The sequence below is a fragment of the Tachypleus tridentatus genome, chromosome 8 (assembly GCF_004210375.1).
Source record: "Tachypleus tridentatus isolate NWPU-2018 chromosome 8, ASM421037v1, whole genome shotgun sequence".
In the NCBI taxonomy this organism is placed as follows: Eukaryota; Metazoa; Arthropoda; class Merostomata; order Xiphosura; family Limulidae; genus Tachypleus; species Tachypleus tridentatus.
In genome coordinates, this window is record NC_134832.1 from 27,713,259 (window position 1) to 27,735,154 (window position 21,896).

Consider the following 21,896-nt stretch of genomic DNA (forward strand, 5'->3'; position numbering starts at 1 on the left):
CAAGGTAAAGATGAATACACAAGACCATACAATAAATCACTACATAAGTAACCAAATCTTTCCATGAATAACTTCTATATACAACTAAATGTTGAATTACTGTCATTTGCATGAATTCAGTTTAAATAAAAATGTTTAAACTGGCGAGTAAACATACGTTTGTAAGATTTACTCAGTACTTATTGATTATTTATATAGAGATGCAATTAAATGCTCAAAGGAGACTATAACTCAATTTTAACAGTTATTTGTAAGCTTTATAGAGTGCATAGTGATAAAACTACACAGAAGATCTAAGACAGAATTTAAGAAAGTAAAGCAACACTAGATAAGATGGTAATGAAATATAAGATAAATTTAAATTAAAACAATGCTTTGGGCATAAACCCTTCTTCATGTGACATTTGTTAAGTCGAATATACAGTTTACTTATTTTGTTTGATATCAAGGGAAGTAAGGTATCGTTAGAAAAAGACTATTTGCAATGAAACTTTGTAGAATAAATGGCAACAATCTGTTGTGGAGATACAAGTGTAGAGGTCGACGTTTCGAAACGTTGTCCTCTACACTTGTGTCTCCACAATAGGCAGTTGCCCTTCATTCTACAAAGTTTCATCATGAATACTCTGCCTAAACAATCTATCAAAGAAATACTATTTATATTTCAAAATATCTGCATCTGCTCTTATTTGGTCCTCTTTAGTCCAAATTACTTATCAAATGTGGTTTAAATCGTTAAGAAACATTTCTGATATAGCATAATTCGTCATCAATGTCCCTTTTTGTCAAAACAACTATTTTCGACACTCTTCTGAAAATAAGGATGTCCGTATTCATTGGGTAGAAATAAGTTCACATTTTTGCCTTTCGATAAGTTGCACATAACTTGCAGTCTAGATTTGTGTAACTAAAACATCGAGAAACGGCATATGATCATTACATTCTGGATGAACTGTGTTTCATTTTTCATGAATTTGTTTTAATGTAATTATCATAAGAATGTGAGGTGAATGTACGTCATATTTTGGATATGAATAGGCTGGATTCTTTACAGTTGATGTCCATGACTTGTTGGAAATAAATTTAGACAATGAAGAAACGGCAACATAGTCTATTTGTCTTAGAACAATATATATTAAAACAAGTCAAATATATATATTTGTTCATCACACTGTCAGTTATCACAATTGTATCCAGAGTTCAAGTAATTGTCCCTTTTTCGCCAAAGTCTACACACTGGTTCAATTACTTTTGAACACAACTGACAATACAAATTCTTCTTCTTTACTCTGTTATTACAATACATTCTGTAATAATTTTGCTTTAAAATCATTATCATTGCTATTAATTGCCACAGTTATATCCAAAATTTTAAATACTTGTCTCTTTTTCGTCAAAGTATACATAACTGACCAGCTCAGAGGTCTTCAAACCGAGTTAGACAATGTAGATCTTTTTTTAGGCTTTGCGAGCTGGAGGTATCATGATAAAATTACATAGGGATGCATACATGATCACAACACAACATCACTAATTTATTTTTCATAAGAGAACGTATTGAAAATATTCAAGATGCACGATCGTCTATTATTTCTAGCATTAGCGGGAAGCATGAAACTGGTGCTTTTCTGAAAAAAAAAATACAGCTAATTGAGGTTCAAAGTTAGTGCTCCCTGCCATCAAAGGTGATTTACAAATGCTCATCAGAGAAGGCTGATCTGTAACTAGATTTCACGTACTTCATCTTTGAAAATATCTTTTCAAAGAATTAGGTAGTGCCAAAAACTGAAATGTATTTACGAGAAAGATTTTTTTAAATGAATATATTAATCACTTGGAAGGCATTTATAGAACTCTATCAGTTTCTCTTTCTTGTATTTGTCCTTCAACATGTCGTTGGATGGCAGATCAGTCACCTCCATTTGACCTTCAGGTAGCAGTTAATCAATAACACAGTTAAATGAGTTTTAGAAGATCCTTATTTCTGTTGCACTCGCATCAAGATCACAAAAACGCTCCTTGAACTGTAGTTTCAGGCTAGAAAGGATATCTTGTGTAAACCTGCGTGGGAATGGGGATCACGTTTTTTGTTTGAACTTTTCACAACATGTGTGAAAGTTTGTAGAGCAACTCCTCATCAACTGGGACTCAAAAATAATTAGTTTTAGTCAAAATGTTTTCACCTCGGTGTACGTATCCTAGATAAGCGCAGTTTCGCTTTGTAATCTGAAATTTAATTCATTCAAGTACATGGTCAAGTCTACAGAAAAACAAATTTCTAAAGCCACTCACTGTTTGTGAGTAACGGCGGAGGGCGGTTTTTTCTATTTAAGAAAATTTCAATCTCAATTCTAAGCTCAAAAATTGCAACATAACCTTCCCACAGCTAAGCTATGGAACTGAAGTGTAGTAGAGTGATTTTCCACAACATATTCTTCATCATATATGTGAATATTGCTGCTGAGTTGATTAAACCATATGGCATCATTTTTAACTTGTAGCATCCATATGGTGTCACATAGGCTGTATATACTTTAAATTCTGTTCCCATTGGAATCTGTCAATATCGTTTACTGAGGTCGATCTTGGTAAAGAATTCGGCCCCATCTAGTTTTGTCATGATAACTTTTGGGCTGTTCATAGGTTTAAAGTCAAGCTTTGTCACGAGGTTCAGCATCTATATATTTATGCAGAAGCAGTTTGAGCAGTTCCTCTTCTTCACATTGGCCACCAATAAACAGTAGGCTAAATTCGAGGGATCAATGATTCCGACTTCTAACACTACCTCAACTTCTTGCTTGACCACGTATCTCACTGCATATGATGTTTAGTAGGGCTTTATCTTGACTGCATTCATCTTTATGGTCTCCATCTTGTATGACACAAAGTCTGTTTTGCCAGGTCTATCTGTATACTGACACAATAGATCTTGTAGCTCTTTCTTCTGTTTGCGAGTCATTTCTTCATTGATGTTGATATCTTTGTACATTTCATTTCCACTTCGCAGTCTTCTATGTAACATTCATCATCTTTTGGTTCTGCATCCTACAATAACTATCTGTGCTTTATTAACTACATCTGTTAGGTCATCTTCCCTCTCAAAGTACTTCTTCAACAGATTGGCATAATAGATCTTAGTCCTCTCATCCACTTTCATCTTATAGTTCATTCTTTTGACCACTTTCTGGGCTTTTCAACTGCAGGGTGAGTTTGTAGTTATCTGTAGGTAGCAGAACCAAGATATTTTGTCTAACTTTGAAACATTGATCCATGGCCTTCTTGTCATAGAAATGCTTCTGCCTGCCTTGAGCTGCATACAAACTTTCTCGAGCGAGTTGACAAATTTCTTCCAGTCAGTTTCTGTGGTCTAACACGTTCTAGCATGCATTTCTCAGTTCATACTGTTATTTCATACAATAACTCGAAAGATTAAAATCTTTTACTCATTTGTAAAACTTGATAAGCAAATAATACTGCCTATCTGTCCTAGTTATGAGGTCTTTAAGATTACACATTCTTTAACATACTCTTTAAGACTCTGTCGGCTCTCTCACAAAGTCCATTACATTTGGCATTTTATGGGGTGGTAAAGGGCTGCCTAGTGATGATGAGTCTACACACGTCTTGCATCATTTCTGAGTTAAACGGGATCTCTCTGTCACTCAATACTTTTTTTCGGAAATCCTACTATGCAGAACACTTTCAGGAGGGTTTTTGCTGTTATCTTTCTATCTTTGGCAGGTATGGTTTCTGGGTATCATGTTGCATAGTTGACTACTGTCAGTATGTATTAGTTGCCCTTGTTTGATATAATTATTAGTTCCAATAAAATCCACAGCTACTCTGATAAACGGTTCTTCTGTGAGAAGTATCTCACCCAGTGGCATCACATTTACCTTTCTTCTAGGTACTATTCTTTGGAAGATGTCACGTGGCTTGCAGAATTTGGTCCCACCTCCTATGACTCTGGTCAATGAAAGTTTCTGGTGATTCTCTCTGCATTATTCTTTATTTCTAAGTGTCCTCCTACAGTTGACTCGTGAATCAACTTCAACATTTGAGTCTATTATTATGTTGGTATTATAATCTGTTTAACTTCCCTGTAAAACTGTCTTGATAGATGTGATACTGCACTCCCATACAGTCCTCTATTCTGTAAGATCCTTTTCCTTTTGTTTTCTGCTCAGCCTTCTCCCAGACACTGTTATAAATTTCTGCATTGAAGAAGCTTTGTTCTTTGCTTCCTTTAGTTTCTGCAGACCTTCATTCAAAATTCTGCCTTTTGATACTCGCAGGTACTTAATGTATTGCTTTCTGTATTTCTCTTTTGCTTCTGTGGTGATTGCAGATACCTCATCAGTCTTCGTTTTTAAGGTTACTTCAAACTTCTTCTGCCTGATATTTTACCTATTACCTAGTCATAGATGGGCGGCTTTAAAACATGACCTCAAGGTCTCCCATGTAGTACGGAATGTCAACCTTTATACTCTTACTGTGATAAATTTTCTCACTTTACTGTCAGTCAGTACACGGAAATGTAATTTGTCCATTATCTGACCGTCAAGTACTAGACTGGTTCTTGCTGCTGCATCCAGCAGCTCATAAGACTTTCACTTCCTTGTTCCCAACCTAGCCTTCACCTGCCGGCATTTTGTGGTTTGTTTGCACCTGTTCATATTTTTCACATGCCCTGATCACCGCACAGTTGACTCATTTGCTAGCTTGAGCTGACCATTGATCATGCACTGTTTAATCCTCGTGATAACACCTCCTTCTTGTGATGAATCTAACGAGCTGTCTTGATTCTGTTTTATTTCTGGGAGCAGTACCCATAGTGAGAGTCGCTCTTTTATTGTTTCTGGCTAGCCCTATCTCTGTACGTAGCTCCAGCTGCTTTATGTTGATATTTCTGCTGTTACTTGTTGGTAATGGATTTGCAATATGCCTTATTTCATAACAAGCATATCATCTCTTCTCCTTTTTTTCTTTTGACTTGTTGTCACCTTTGGTGGCATTCTGCTTTTGATCAGCTGCCCCTGCATTCGTCTTTGACTGGTCATTCATGGAATTGCCAGTTATTTTCCCTCAATGGGCTTGCATATACTGTTCTGCCAGCTTGATCATCTGGTCCACATCTTTTGATGCTCTCTTTTTTAGGAATAATAGCATGTTAACGGAACATGTGATCTCGAAGTGTTCATGTATTAATTGATCTACCAGTTCTCCAACACTATCTTCAAATTCTGTCATGTCAATCTAACTTGTAAAGTATCACCATCTATAGGCCACAAACTGAAATATTGTTTCTCGAGTGTCAGGTTTGACTCTTCTCTGAATTTCTGGCAAAAACTTTCTTCAGTAAGTTCGTAGAATTTTATCAAGACCATTTTTACCTTGTCATAGTCCATAGCTTCTTTTGATGATATGTTTGCATACATTTATAGGTCTTTCCTCCGAGAATGGGCTAAAACAGACTGCCTAGTCACCTTTGTTCCAGTTCTGACGTTGAATGAATCTTTTATATCTTGTCAGGAAAGCATTCATGCCATATTTCTGCTCATCAACCTTAAGCAACTTGAGTCGGCTGGCCCTGGCCCCATTGTCATTTTTAGGTCCTCCATTTTTTGTTGGGTAAGCTTGACATTTCTCAATGCGTGCTTTTATTGTCTCTAATTCCAGCCTTTTCTTTTCTTCTTTCTCATCTTGTATTTAATGTTCACATCCTTTTTTCAGTCTTTCTTCCTCTTTTCCCTGCCTATGATTTTGTCTCTCTAGTTCTTGTTTCTGTATAACAAACTCTCATAGATCGCCATGCTTAAACACAAGTCTCTCACTCTTTTCTATCCACTTAAGTTTACATGGTTATATAGTATGGTTGTGACCTTTAAAGTATTTTCACCAGAACTATTAGGCATTTACTACTGTAGATCCTGATTGGGTTACATTTGTCAGGTTATCGTGCATGGATAGGACAGATTATTTACAGTAATCATCTATGAAGACGTCACATAGAATAGAGAACAGTAGATTGACCATGCTTAAGTTGTGAATTTTGTTGAAGTTGAAAAGAAAAATTCAAGATTGTTTGAAGCCGAAAATTAAAGTTCAATTCAAACATTTTTAAACTATAGACACATTCAAGAAGCCAATTAACTTTATTCTTAAGAACACTTATATGCCAGACAAATAGCATAAACATTTTAACAATGAATCACACAATACTACAGCAAGATAAAACCCCTTTGATTTGTTTGGAGCAATCTGTGTATCGCAGTTTTGAATTCCTTCTCTGAACATGCACGTCCTTTCAGTCAAGGAATCCTTATAGTTCTACAATCAATCCCATTTCTTGCTAATAATTAACAGCCTGACAGAGATAAAATATCATACAATAAAAACATAATCTTCATTAATAATCTCAAAATAAAAAACAGTTTAAAATATTGTTACGTATTATTTATCTCGGTTTTATTTGTTTTGAATTTTGCGCAAAGCTACACGAGGGCTATCTGCACTAGCCGTCCCAAATTTAGCAGTGTAAGGCAGCTAGTCATTACCACCCACCGCCAAGTTTAGGGCTACTCTTTTATCACGAATGGTGGGATTGATCGTCACATTATAACGCCTCCACGGCTGAAAGGGCGATCATGTTTGGTGTGACGGGGATTCGAACCTGCGACCTTCGAATTACGAGTCGTGTGCCTTAACCACCTGGCCATACCAGGCCTATCTCGGACAACCTTCCAATTTTTTATGTATTATGATTACAAATAGCCTAAAGCTCAGTTAAATTTTAATTAAGAACTTAATTAAATGTAGAAATATATCAAATTTATGGTGTTTGCCAACGAGATTGATGCACACAAGTTTCTTTCTTAATGCAAATGTATTCAATATGCAAACAATAATACAAATTATAATAACGGTTATTAAAAATAATGATTTATGTACAAAAGTTTTACAAAATTACAAACAATATTAAGTTTTGTATCCAGTCAGAATTTCCTTGATATCATATCCAGGATTCACGACGAACAAATTAATTCCAAGTTCGTACAGATATAATTAACTTTAACTTAAAAGTGAACTAGCTAGCTCTTCGGTGATCACACGTGAGGTTTTCACTGATGAAGCTATATAACGTCTTCGTAAAAGCACAAACATCCGTATTTAATCCGTTGAAGCTAAACGGGTTTGTAATGTTCGAAATATATAAACTTTTCTTGTCAATATATAAAGTTCCCAATTAATCATGTTCATCACAGTTATAGGTTTCCAGGTTTATAGTGTACCAACAACACATACTGTCTCTTTGCGTCGCTTTGGTTACCTTTTATAAGATTGAAAAAGATTTTCTAGAAATTTCAGCTAAGGCAAAAATATTAGTATGTACTTACATATATACATTATAGATTCTTACGGTTAAGCTTCTTCTAGAAATTTAGTGAATAGGCTGACATTACGCAATACACATTAAATAATATAAGTTACATGCTTTCCAAATCTATATTTAACTTAAACAAGCATTAATATTAAAATGCATGTATAATAGTAAATCTTAATTGGAGATTGAATTTAATCTATTATAAAAATATTTTAATTTGGGAGAAAATATCAAATTAAAAAAGAAAAAAAAAGAGAATACAGAATCTGACAAAATGAAATGGGCAAATAGAAACCTTTTATTTTATTCTTTGCTTGTTTTTGTAAGCACAAATCTATCCAATGTTTAGCTGTGGTGTGATAAATGTATTCTAAAGACGACTGGTATGGGCGCTAAAAATTTAACTGAAAAAAAGTACAGGAAAACGTTTTAAACTTTTTAAGCCATCTTCAGGTTAGCAACGGGAGTTTGCAACTGATCGTTGCCTGGCGCTGGTCTTGGGGACGAGTGTGTAAACGGGTACGAGATTGTAGGGGGCGTTGCACTTAGATATTAGATTATTCATTAATATGGGAATATAGGTGTTCCTTTATATTGGTTCAATTTTGGTTTGAATTGTATAAGAAGAACTTCTTTGATTTTTGCATTTGTTTATATTTGTTTCCCTACTTGGTGTCTGTGTGTTTTCTATAGTTATGTTGTGTTTATTTGATTTGCAGTGCTCAAGAACGTGCGAAGGTGTTTTTTGTGTTCTTTGAGTCTTGTTTCTATTTTTCTGCTTGTTTCTCCAGTGCAGAAATCGTGGCAGTTGTTGCATTGTATGTTATAAATAAAGTTAGTGTTCTGTTTGCCAGTGTAGTTTTTACATATTAAGGACTTATGGATGGTGCCCAAAAACCTTTTTTATTTATGCTCCAAGTTCCGGATCAAATACTATAATAACGCCTTTCGACGCGTTTGTGCTTGTGGTCAATGATAAAATTTATTATCTCAGGTATCACCAAACTAAGGCAGTTGGTAACACAAAGGTAAGCATGTGAAAAGACATTAACTATGATGAAATAAAGAAGTTTCTTGGAATTATTATGTATACCCAAAGATCGCCTACTACTGACAAAAAGATATCTTCTACAGTAATTCTTACATATCACAAATAATGTCAAGATATAGATTTCAAGCACTCCTATGTTTTGTTAATTTTGTAGATAATCAAACAATTGGGAGAGATCATTTAGAAAAAATTAGAAGGTTACTTGAGATTCTTTAAAAAAATTTAAGAGGTAATATTCCAGGTGAATGCATTGCAGTAGATGAAGTAATGGTGCCATGGCGAGATCGCATAGTATTTCGTCGATATAGTCCTGGGAAGGCACATAAATATGGTTTGAAAGTGTATAAACTATGTGATTACACCTGTACCAACACTGTTTTTGCTGAAAAAGATGATACACAGCTCTCTAGGTGCAGGGACAACAATCAAAACAAATAATTTCTATACATCAATCGATTTAGCAAAGGAGTTGCTAAAGCATCAAATCCACCTTGTGGGAAAATTACAAGCGAACAGAAAGGGTAACCACAATGAACTTATAAGTGCAAAACTAAAGAAGGGAGAAACTGTAATCGCCAACAAAATGATGGAATTGTGATTGCAAAATGGAAAGACAAACCCGATGTTCTTATGTTGTCAATGAAGCATGATCTGAGCTTCAAGGAAAATGGACGGAGAGTCAATGATGTGAATGTCAAAAATCCAGAAATGGTTCTCAATTATAATATTATAAAACAAGGAATAGACATATCCTATCAAATGTCCAGTTATTTCTCACCATTTATGAAGAGTATTAGATGGTATCATAAGATTGCCTTTCAGTTTATGCTAAACACAGCAGTGGTAAATGCTTTGGTATTATTCAATAAAGCACAAAAAACTACAAATGCATAAGTTTCAAAAATTAGTCATTGAATCACTGTGTCAAGTAAATGCTCGAGCAGCAGTAACACAAAGGGCAACAGCAGGAAGAGCCAACACATGGCACATTATGAAGAATTACACTGAAAGAGACAAGTCTAACAAAATAATTCGTAAAAGCTGCATTGGCTGTTACAGTGAAATAAGAAAGACAATGACTGCAAAAGAAGTAGACAGAAAGACCAAAAAAGTTCGCACACACTGTGATGAATGTGAAGATCGCCCTGATCTATGCATTACTTGTTTTAATAAAAGACATTAGGTCATATAACTTCAAATTATACCAATAATAATGACTGTCACTATCTACTGCTTTCTTACTATTCATTATTTTTATTTTCATGGTGAACTGATTTATTTTTCTAATATCTATTGGAAACAGTATGCTGGAATATTTACATAACATTTCGTTTTAAAAATTCTTTTTTATGCTTTTTCTTCATTCACTCTGTCAAAATAACAATTTTGTTGCAAAATTAATTATTTGTTATTGTATCCATTTATGTCTAAATAAAGTTATTTGCTTAGTCTATTTTTATATACTATATATAACTATCAGGTTAATAAAACATATAAACTTTAGAAAAAATAGGTGGAATTAGAAAAGAAATGTTGTCCTGATGTCCCACTCTCATCTGTATATATTATGTTTCAGCTAATAAGTGCCCCATTAAAAATAAAATAGAGCACGACTCTCCGGTGTGCCGTGTGGGCCTTACTGGAAGATTATTACGACCCACCGGTGGGTCTTGTGGTAGCCAGCGTGGTAAAGGTTTGAATCTGCCAGATATTATGATTACAGCTCTGATAATCCAATGCGGGAAATTTTTCTGAACTTCTCAGTGGCATAAGGGCCTTTCTTAACCATTGTTGATAGCTTAGCCTTGGATAAATTAGTGCCAACTCTCTGACTAATTCAACAAGTTCTCCTAAAGCAGACACTTTGGCAAGAAATATGTCTTTATCCTTGATCTCACTAATTATAAACATTAATATGGAACTCCGTATCTTTAAAAAAATCATGTCTCTCACTTAGTGATAATCCTGTGTGTCCTGGAGCAAATGTGAATCCATCATAGCGAAAATGGAACAAAGCAGGAAAATAATTGGCAATTCAATAAAATAAAAATTAATCTGGCTAAAAGTTGACATTAAATACTGAAAGTCCACATTCAAAGGTAAATATCGACTGACTTCAAAATTCTTAGGATAAGGGGTCCAGAGGGTGTGGTTATAACTGCGAACAAGGTACTGGTCAAACGATATGTGTTCACAGTGTGTACTCGCACTCATTCTGTTTAAAAGTTTGTAACGAGAATATTAGAAATAGAAATTAAAATATTTATTCATATATTTTATGTTAGGCCTATGGTGCACATGGAAAATAAGAGAAATGATGTATATTTTGATTCACAATTAATTCAAACGTGGAACTTCAGTTACTTTTCTCAAAGGTATGAAACAATGGGCGCGAAGTTTTTATTGGTCAGTTATGACTGATCTCTTTCAGAAACAAGTTCAGAATACTTCGAGTTAATAAATTAGTTACTTTTAGGTGTTTTTCAGTGTAAATACATTTAGTTTTATTACTATTAATTACAACATGAATAGAAAAGTTTTCAAACATATCTAAGGTAAACTATGTATTAATAATATTGGAAGATATGGCATTGATAAAATGGCGTGTTAGGTGCGTGAACTATGCATCATTGCTTACAACGTCTGTATATGATATGGATATATATCTGTGATAATTCATCAGTAAATAAACTGCTGTGTGAAATATTTTCTTTCTTTTGAAATCTTTTTCTGAAAAAATAAAATTTAATTGTGGCTTAGTTTTGTATTATTACTTGGTGAAATGAGAGAAAAGTATATTAATAACACTAACATTGCAATATGTATTTTGTATTGTATTTGGGCAAAAAGTGGCTATGTAGCCCTTAAAAACTGTTATTGTGCATTCACTCTTGGGAGGGTATTTTAATTTATATATATATATATGTATTATTGTAAGTATACTTAAATGTTGTTGTTTTTTCTAGGAATTTTGTTAAGTTCATGCATAACTATCTGGAATGACAGTTATAAAGATACTACTTTTAGGGATGTTGTACTATGTACAAGGATTACCATATGGATTTCAGGACAAGTTTTTGCCAATCTATCTTCGTTCCAGAGGACTATCCTACACTAACCTTACACTGATGAAACTCTTGCTACTTCCATGGCTTCTTAAAGCATTTTTGGCTCCAGCAATGGACTTATTTCAAACTAAGTCATTTTGGACTCATACCAGTCTGATTTGTCTCATAGTATTATCATTTCTGAGTTCTTTTATTTCACAAGAAAACTTTTTAAGCTTGAGTGTTATATTATTCTTTTTTAACTTTTTCTCTGCCACCCAGGATGTTGCTGTGGATGGTTTGGCTCTTCAAATGTTGACAGACAAGGATATTGGGCAAGGAAACTCAGCTCAAATTATTGGCTACAAGCTGGGAGCCTTGTTTGGAGGAGGGGTTCTTTTCTGGGTTCAGATATATTGGGGGTTACAGGGAGCATTTGGTTTACTTGGGATAATGTACTGTTTAACACTTCTAGCCTTCTGCATACTAATGGAAAAACAAGGCTTGAAACATATTGAAAAAAAACCTATTAATATTGAAAGACTTTATAAAAAGAAAGAGGAGATAGAATTAAAAGAAAATATTCAAGTGTCTGACAGAAGAGGTGAACAATTAAACTGGAAAAGAGTATTTAAGGAAGCCTTTAGGACTCCACATACTTGGAAAGTAGCTGTTTTTGTGATAGTTTACAAACTTGGTAAGTTAATATGGGTACAAATCTTGCTGTCAAATTCAAATTGAAGTACTAACAATTTTTTCACTTTCATTTTTTAGTTTTTATAAAAATAATCATAATATTTTTATAAATACTAACTAACTAGAGAAGATGGAAAGTTGAATTTTGTTTCTCTCATGATCTTAATTTGTGACAAATATCACAAAAACAGCCTTACATTTTTAAAATGTAGAAATTATATAAGAAACAAAACATTTTATTGTCAGTTATTCAGTCTTTTGTAGTTGGAATTTTGAAATTACTATGTTTAACTTCTCATCTTACAGATTAGCAAGATCATTTATGCATTTACTTGTACTCAGTATTAAGAGTTCAAGACTCATGTGCAATCCAGTCAATGTAACTGATATATATAGAAACCCTATACAGTATGTATAGTTTTTTGTTTTTTTTATTGCTCTACACATATGTGGAAAGTTATAATAAAAGTTGCGATTAATATTGACTGAAATTTAATGTGAAGTGGCAGTTATAAGTGAAATGTGTTTAAAATAGGAAAATAGCAATTGTATTTTATAAAAGTCCTGTAAAATTATGAATTTTAACCTCAGTTTATTGTTGTTATTTTTAGGTTCTACAAAATTTAAAGAGTTTGTGACCTTGTATTACTTCAGTCTCACTTCTTTCCACACGTAGTGGGAAACTCATTTAAGTTATGAGATCCAGAATTACTCTCACGATTTCATAAGGAAATTTTCTGTGATTATTAGGTCTTGCTATCTAATACTTGTACTAAAATACGTTTTTACTCGAAAATACAACATAAATTAGAATATAGATATTTATATATATTGAAGTTAATTTTCTAATTACTGAGTAAAAAATCCCTGTAATTTAATAAATCTTTGTGTGAATGTTAAAAGAACGTGTATATTTTCAACATCATAACTACTATATTTTGTTATATCCCAACAGTCTGATGAGCCCTAATATTGGGAGAAATATCATGTTGACACTACATATGGCAAATTTAGTGTGGTTGACATATTATTACGTATTTTTCTTTTCCTTTACTCAAAAGTTCATAATTTATTTTATTTATTAACATTTTCAGACAACATATACACAGTTAATGAGGTAAAACTGTATTTAATATATTAAATATTAAAACATAAAATAACTGGAAACAATGCTTTATTATACATAATAAAGATGTATATAAGTATGCCAAATTCATGTTTTTCAAATCATCCAGATAACTGAAATCTTAAGAAGTTAATAGGGCAAGATCTTTCATTTACTGTATCATAGTTCACTGAGTGGTTTGCCATTAGAGAAGTAAGAATAATTTCCAGAGTAACTCTTATAATCCCTTTAAAAAGATAAGTATTAGTAGCAAAGTTTTAAACTTCTGAAACCTTTCCATTGAATGCTGATTTACCCAAAGTGAAAGGGATTGAGTGTTCATTGAGTAGCTTTGCACAAAAACAATTTGACAAAACTTTCATACATTTAGATTTGTAGCATGTAATATTGGTCTTTTTTCAAAATAGTGTAATTTTTTATTTCTGCAGTACTGCCTAAATAATATGACATAACCTAGACTGCAATATTGTTAATGAAACTCGTAATTAGGTACCATACATGCATATGCAGAGTTACGCATAGCATTCATTAAAAGTATGAGATACATATTTAGCTACATTATTTCACATATAACTTTGTTTTTGGTTTACTAGGTGAGCAAAAAGTTTATTATTTTAGTGCTGCTGAAATGACAATTGAGTTTTGTTTTGTTGTTTTCTATTATTTTTTAAATAGTTTGTTTTGACAGGTGAGAGAGGAGCTCTTTCATCATTTCCTCTTTTTCTGGTGGATGAAGGTGTTCCTACCAAAACTGTTGGATTGTGGAATGGCATGATTGGACAAATTGGCTCGCTGACTGGGTCAGCTTTAGGTGGCATTCTGTTATCTGAGAAAAGGTGTAGTTTTCAATAAAATAAAAATGTTAATGATCAGGTTACTTAGGGATATACCAGGCTTAAATGTATATAAAAGACCATTTAATTCGAATTTTAAACTAGCCAGTAATAACAGACTAGGCTTGAAGGCAGTTTATGAGGGTGGGTTAAAAATCATGTTTTTGTTTTATAAAATGATTAGAAGTCAGAACAAACAAATAAATAGAGACATTCGTAACTCTGGAATAAAACAGTAATTCTTTTTCTTGAACAATTATTATTCCTGTAAGTGATTTCTAAAGATATTCACATGAGACTATATTTTCTCTTCTTCATTAAATAAATTTTCAGAAGGCAAGTGTTTTTTAATGCAGCTGTGAGCTTGTTTGCAACAGTATATTTAATATGGATTGCATTACTTAAAAGTGATCATCAAGCTGAACACCCCTAGTGGTTCAGTGATAAGTCTGAAGGCTTAAACCTGGGTTTCAGTACCTGTGGTGGGTTTAGACAAATAGCCCACTGTGTAGCTTTCTGCTTAACATAAACAAATTGAACCAGTTGGGAAAAATGAAATAACTAAGAATGCCCTATTTATTATCACTTTTTAAGTATTTGGTGGTTTATTTCCTGATATTAATTAATATATAAGTCTGAAAATTATTTGAGTTCACAAAGAGGGCAATAATGTTTGCTGTAATAAACAGAGTTGTAGATAAATCAAGTTTTATTGATTTTATTTTTGTATTCATCAAGAGTTTTAGGTACCATTGTGCATCAGTTCATAATGTAATTCTTCAAACAGCTGGGCTATAGATTATGTGGGATCATCTATGTATAAGAGAAGGCTGATTTATCTTGCTTGGTGTGTGTACTTTTTCCATTAAGTGTGATGTATTTTAATACAAATCCAACTTTAGGTTTACATCCAAGGTTCTGAAGTTTTCCTGTTGGTTCCGTATAGTACCTGTGATCTTTCAACTGCTTTTGATTCTGTTCTGGAGTCAGTTTTCTTCACCTGCAGTTCACTGGATTGTACACTGTAAGTCACTACATTTTATTGTTTTGTGTCTGCAGAGCTTTCTCTTTTAACCTCATTTTGTTCAACATTTATAATTTGGATGTTACCAACTATAATTTTTTACTTAAGCTTTAATTTAATAAAGATAAGCTGTTTGATACACACTTGAGCATGCAACTATTTAACCATGCTCATTAGTTATAACAGGAAACATATGTTAAGAAATTGAATTCGCCGTTACACAAAAATGTATCGTTAAACACTGAAATTCTGCATTGTATATTTAGTGATGACACTGTTAACTATCTACAAAAAAACACTGCAATTATTGATAATCTGCTGAATATTATAGTGAGTAATTTAGTCTACTAAAATAAAACCATCTTAATTTTGTATTTATGATTGTGTTTTAACTTTTTAAGAAATGTGAAAGTGTTACATTGTTTTTCTTATACTTTTAACTCGCTTTTTACTAGACAGCTCTTGCAGTTTATCATTCTGCTTTCTTATAAATATAAATATTCTTTAATATTTAATCAATCAATTTTTAAAGAAAATATATCCCTGGTCTTACAGTTGATTGTTAAAGAGTTTTGATATTTTACAAGCACTATTGGAAAATTATTTTAGATTCACTCATAGTTTAATTTTAAAAGATATAAACTTTCTACTTTAAAAACACTTTGACATAGGTGGTTTATTTACACTTCCTTTTCAAATAAACCTATGGCATAATTTGTTTGTACTGTTGGTCAACATCTAAATGTATGTTTGTTTTGTAAATAATAGAATTACTATTTAATAATGCTCTAATATTATTTGCGACTTATCACAAATAGATTGTTTTTTAAAAAAAATTTATATTTAGAATTATCAATGGGGTTACAAGAACCCTAATAATATATGCATGACAAAAATATCATTAATAACACTTCCTCAAATTTAAACTTCATGAAAGTTGTTTTGATTTTAATAACAAATTTTTATAATTCAGCTATGTAGATTTTGAAAATATTTATTTTTTCTGTCACATAAGAATTTGCTACAAATTGGGAAAGATAAAACTCTTACTTATATCAAATTATTATTTCATTTACAACAATGAACAAAAATTAACAAAAATATAAAGAAACTGAAGAAAAGGGAAGAATGTTAATGTCAAATGAATATGCATCCTCACCTATTCTGATTATTTGTGTGAAATCTATGTCTTTTACTCTCAAAACTCTGTGCTGTGATCTTTCTTTTATGTATTGCATCTGGAACATCTTATTTCAATGACCAGCAGTAATTGGCCATGATGCTGTTCCACCTTCCCTCATACCTCCTCTCCTTTTCTCTGATTGGAAAGTGCAGTCAAGTGCAGTGATGCAAAATAAAATAAACTTGTCATATAATATAATATCAAATGTTAAAATAAGCATTTTAATTTTAAAGCAGATAGGGCTGAGTCTGACTAGTGATTAGTTTGTCTAGACTGTGAATCTGAGAATTCAGATTTCACAAACTGTTGCTGAAAATATGTGGTCCATCCTACTGTTGGTTTATACCCTAAGCAGCAGCAGAAAAAATGAAATACTGGTAAAGTTGTTGGACACAATCCTGTGAACTTCTTCTCTATGGTCAAACCTTTAAAACAAACACTAAGAAGCCATCATACTTGTAAACAAGATGGATTATGGAAAGTATTTAGGGGAGAATGGTGACTCTCCAAAATTGTTTTGATATAACTTGTTCAACCTTTCTATATTGTATTTCTATAAAAGGAAAGTATTAATATGTAATCAAAGATATTAATACAGTTATTAGTTTCCTTTAAATTAGTCTAGGTACAGTAGTGTAGCTAAAGCCAAACTAAACTCATTGAATCTAAGTCTCTTGTAAGTGGTCACCAAACTCGTAATAGAAACTGTAATTTCTAAAAAACTTTCACCAAAGAGAAATTTAAAATAGTTGATTATTTCATCAAACATTTTTCATACACAACTAAGTAAAGTAAGCTTACTGTTTTTCTTATTACTTCAGTGCAATACTTTTTGTGTTTTGTTATATTGTTTATTAATAAGTCATATAAAGATCACAAGTGTTGCTTTTATGAAATCACTGACCTTTTCTAAGTATTTTATAATGTGATTTCATTACTTTTTTAAAAATAAAATTCTATATGTTTTCTTATTTCAGATTCTAGTTTACTGTCACTATGTATTCTTCAGTTTGCAGCTGGAATAGCAACAGCAGCTGCCTTCACCATAATGATGATTTGTTCCCAGGGGGCACTGCAAGTGGTCCAGGCAACACACTATACTATATTAGCATCATTAGAAGTTGCAGGGAAACTAGTATTTTCTTCTTTGAGTGGAATGTTAATAGATACTTTTGGATTAAGTGCTATTTATTTTGTTTTTGTATTGTTAAGTTTAGGGACTGCCATTATTGTTCCTGAGATTCCTATTAAAGAGGAAAGAAATAAATACTCATAATTCATTACTTGAGATTTCCCCAGAAATAATCTCATTGAAAATGCTATTGAAATATATCAGTTAATAAATAATTATGGAGCAAAAAGAGACATCATGTGTTTCTAATTAAAAAAAGTAAGACAAATATGTTTACAAAGGTAATAAGCTAAATACTTTTCAAAGTGAAGAATGTTTCACAAGGTGTTAAAAATTGTGGAAGTTTGGTCATTAGATTAGAGAAGATTCATCAAACTGGAACACATTCAATCAGGGGCATAGATCCTGGGGGTATACACCTCCCTTCATTTTAGGTGGGGGTATGGTGCATACAATCATTCCCCCCCTACAGTTTGGTCTGTTGAATTGTTTTATTGCATCACAGGCCTACAAATTGTTTGTTTGTCCTTGTGATTCTTACCAATTGAATTACATAATTAGGCCTAGATGTAGGCTTTTTCAGTAGCCAAAATGTACATCTTTAATATAGGCGTGCTTCTAAGCTTTTCGATCTAAGTTATAGTTTGTAACTTCGTATGTATCAGTCAGTAGGCCTAAGTATACATCCAAGTATCATAGCAACAAGATTACTCTGTGACTGCATGTTTCCAGCTTTCAGGTTCACATAATCAGAGATTACCAATTTGCAAATTGAACAGTCCACATAAGTGGTTACAAAAATCATCCCCCCTCATCGGATGTAAAAAATCTACGCCCCTGCATTCAATACAAGTGACTTATACACTAATTTAATAGCATTTATCAGGTTGTTAAGTGTGATGTTGCATGGTTATCCAGGTATAAGGTGTTCAACATTGCAGCAGTCCAGCTAATAGATTTATTGGCTTATCATCCTAGAACAGATTCAGTGCAAGTTATTTGCATATTAATTTTGTAGCATTTATTACGTGTTTTGTTGCATGGTTATCCAACAATAAGGTCCAAATATAAGAAATACAACATTTTCTAGAGTTGTGCCCTAGTGTGTACAAACAAGTTAACACCAAGTTGCTTCTTTCACTGATTTCTAGATCATAAAAAAAGAAAGATGGTGGAAATCATTCAGGTAAAAGGTATGCTGTAGAGAAACAGACTAGAGCCAACTAAGGGTATTTTCATAACAATGTCTTGGCACAAAAAACACTTTTAAAGACATAAATGAGAAAGGATGAAGTAATGTACACAAAATATTATCTTAATTACCCTATGATTACTTTGTTGTTGTTGTTTTTGTATTATTCAGACAGGTGGTCTGTACTGAATGGTTGAAATTTGGAATACATTTTCACAGCAATGCACAATTCTGGGAACAAATTTTAAAACACACAAACTTCTTTTGATGTTGATATCAAAAATTAAAATTTAGTTTATGTCATCTTTTAGAAATTAATTAGATACTACTCTGCATATTCAATTTTTTTATATTATTTTAGAAATATGGCCTCTCATTGTGAACATGAGATATTTTCATGTATACTGAAGGCTATAAGCGGTACCATTTCTCTGACATCTTGGGGATCTACTATGTTAACAAGAGGTTTATAGGACTACTGTTTATGTCACTCATTACAGTATTATTATTAAGATTCCAGATCAATGCACAAGGTCACATGTAACATGGAGCCAATAACATTCTTCACCATGTATCGTTATTTCAGAGTTTATCTTGAGCATATCAAGAAAGCATTTAATGTTAATAAGTCTAAAAAAATACCCAATGTATAAGATCAATTGGAAAGTATTGTTATTGGCACAATGCAGGTTTTAATGAAGAACAGCTAACTCAGTCTCATTGGTAAGTGTATTAAGAAGTTTAAAGCATAATCATAAGCTCACTTAGTAAATCAACTGGTAGTTAAAACATTCTCATTGGCTGTTTCATATATTTGACTGGAGAAAAAGAGTGAAATATAATAGGTGTTGAAGTTGCATTTTTATTAATCACAGGATCTATAATAACATACAAGTCGCATAAAAATGTAAACAAGTACCACTGATATTGTAAGTAACCCCATTACTTATTTTATATGTATTTGACATTACGAGTAATTTTTATCAGTATGATTTTTTTATTTTATTTTTTTGGCATTTCTCGACACAGAAAAAGTTACTTAATATAATTTATTATATTAGTTTACAGGTAGTGGATTGTATGTAAACAAGTTGATAATTTGAAGGGAAAATATCATAATTTATGTTGAAATTTCAATATATATATTGAACAAACCACACTGCAAGAATAACCAAAATATTATACCATTTTTTTGTGGAAATAAAGAAGTATTATGTAATTTAACATTCATATGGCCTACTTTTTATTTGTCTGTAACTTCTTTGTAAGCTAAATACTGAGATAACACATTATTGAAAATAACTTATATAAACAGTGAATATGAGTATAAAATATTATGGGATTCTTTCCTCTCTTTCTTACAAAGGTAAATAGCATTATAATACTGTCATTGTCTGATAGTTTACAATGTGGTTGTTATCCAACCAATCAGTGTCATGCCAGTATGAAAGTATAGATAGTCATAATACACCTAGCATTCGTGTTGTGAATGCTCATGGGTGCCAAAACAGAAATGCCGCATTACAAATATGTAAAAATCATTGTTTTGCTATTGAAGGCTGAGAATGAAGTAAAATGTTATGTTTTAGTCGAAACCTTGAAGAGGACATCTAAAACTAGAAACAGGCAATGTAGAAAACCCAAACTCATCAGAAGTAACTCAGAGTATGCTTGTTACATGTAGAAATCTTGATATGACTATAAGTAAGTACATGTGTAAATGTTACCTCAAGAACAGTAAGATAAAGATGTGCAACTACTCAACAATCACTGCTTAAGAGACATTACCAAACCAAAAAGGTGAAATAGGCACATGGCTTAAAACTATCAGATGAGAAAAGCTGGAGAAAGGTGATGTTTAAAATTGTTGAGTAAAATCATAGTTGTTTGTTCAATGTATAACATCTACAGTCAAATTATTATCCTTTAGTCATTTTCTTAAAATAAAGATTTATTGGGTTGTTGTGCAGGAATTCATTTCTGAGCAAGAGTTTTAAATATGCAAATTAAACATTGAAAAAAGGCTAATGAAGAACATACTCAATCTTGGGTTGACCTACAAACAGCCCTGCTACAATTGTACGGGTTTATATGAAAACTGGGAAGTTCAAACAGCAACTAAACAACTTGGCTCAATTGTGAAGAACAGTACAGGACGTTTGGAACAATATTTTGCAATCATGCAGTGATAAACTTATGGTAGCATAAAAACAAGGTGTAATGTTTTTTTCTATAGAACTAATGCATCTTGAAACGTATTCCTCAAAGAGTAACTAACCAACCAGTCAAGAGTTTTTTTCAAGTATGATTAATATACATTGTAGTTGCATGTATCCAGACTTACAATGCTAGAAACCAGGTTTTCACACCTATGTTGGGCAAAGCACAGATATATCTTTGCTTAGCTTCAAATAAACAAGCATGCAAGTAAATCAAATTTACTCAATTTTGTTTTTAAAAATTTGTCAACAGCACATCTGGAACATAAAATATTTAATTTCTAAAAAGACATTGTGAGACAAAAAAATACACTTTTAACATCACAGCCAAGTTTAATCAAAATCGATAATAATTAAAACTACTAATTTTACAGGTGGAATTTTTAAGTATTGCAACGTTTCGGATGATTGTCTATTGGAAAACGCAGATATCCAGTTATGTTATGGGCATCGAAACCCTATTTTGACGTTAAGCCTTTAGACTTACCACTGAGCCATTGGAGGAGTTTTTGTCGTTTGTTACTCACTCGAAGGTAGGAATGTATCAATGCTTCAGCAATTATTTTAAAATTTACGTATTAAAATATGTATTTGACCACATCAACCTAATATGTGTAGACTTAGCTAAACATGTAATTATTTACATTTATGTGCATGAGTATATGCTATTAGGTACTGATATTCTCGCCACTAGGGGTTGATGAAATAAACCAGTAAAGACTGAATATAAAAGAGGAAAAGCAGATAAAAAATCAAATGGATTTGAAATGCAGAAAAAACCGAGAATATAAATTAAACTTTATAAATAAATCTACATTAACAAAAAGAAAGAGGATGTGTAAATAAACAAGAGCAGGTAGAGGCCTGGGCCCACAAATAGCTATACGTACGTATTCGGTCATTTTTTAATATAATTATATGTATATGGTGTATAAATATTATATATATAATATGAATGTAATTAACGTGTCACTCCAATAGCAGTCAGATTTAAATTCTTTGCACGGCC

The 21,896-nt window shown here is 32.3% G+C and overlaps 1 protein-coding gene and 1 long non-coding RNA gene across 5 annotated transcripts; one reads left to right on the plus strand and one right to left on the minus strand.

Moving 5' to 3' along the window:
• The first annotated feature begins 10,046 nt into the window (after window positions 1-10,046).
• On the plus strand, window positions 10,047-19,892 carry LOC143222040 (major facilitator superfamily domain-containing protein 3-like). 4 transcript variants are annotated; one of them, XM_076447871.1, is made up of 5 exons: window positions 10,047-10,534; window positions 11,402-12,179; window positions 13,993-14,140; window positions 15,040-15,161; window positions 17,322-19,892. In XM_076447871.1, the coding sequence occupies exons 2-5, from the start codon at window positions 11,435-11,437 to the stop codon at window positions 17,618-17,620; spliced, it is 1,314 nt and encodes a 437-aa protein (XP_076303986.1). In that variant the 5' UTR covers window positions 10,047-10,534; window positions 11,402-11,434; the 3' UTR covers window positions 17,621-19,892. The 4 variants fall into 4 exon arrangements, with proteins under 4 accessions (XP_076303986.1, XP_076303984.1, XP_076303985.1 ...); XM_076447869.1 differs by having other exon boundaries at window positions 10,135-10,604; XM_076447870.1 differs by lacking the exon at window positions 10,047-10,534 and adding an exon at window positions 10,589-10,810.
• LOC143222041 (uncharacterized) lies at window positions 16,140-21,572 on the minus strand. Its single transcript, XR_013011956.1, has 2 exons — window positions 21,375-21,572; window positions 16,140-16,479 (listed from the first exon to the last, which is right to left on the minus strand). It is a non-coding gene; the product is annotated as an uncharacterized LOC143222041 (long non-coding RNA).
• Between the last annotated feature and the right edge of the window lie 324 nt (window positions 21,573-21,896).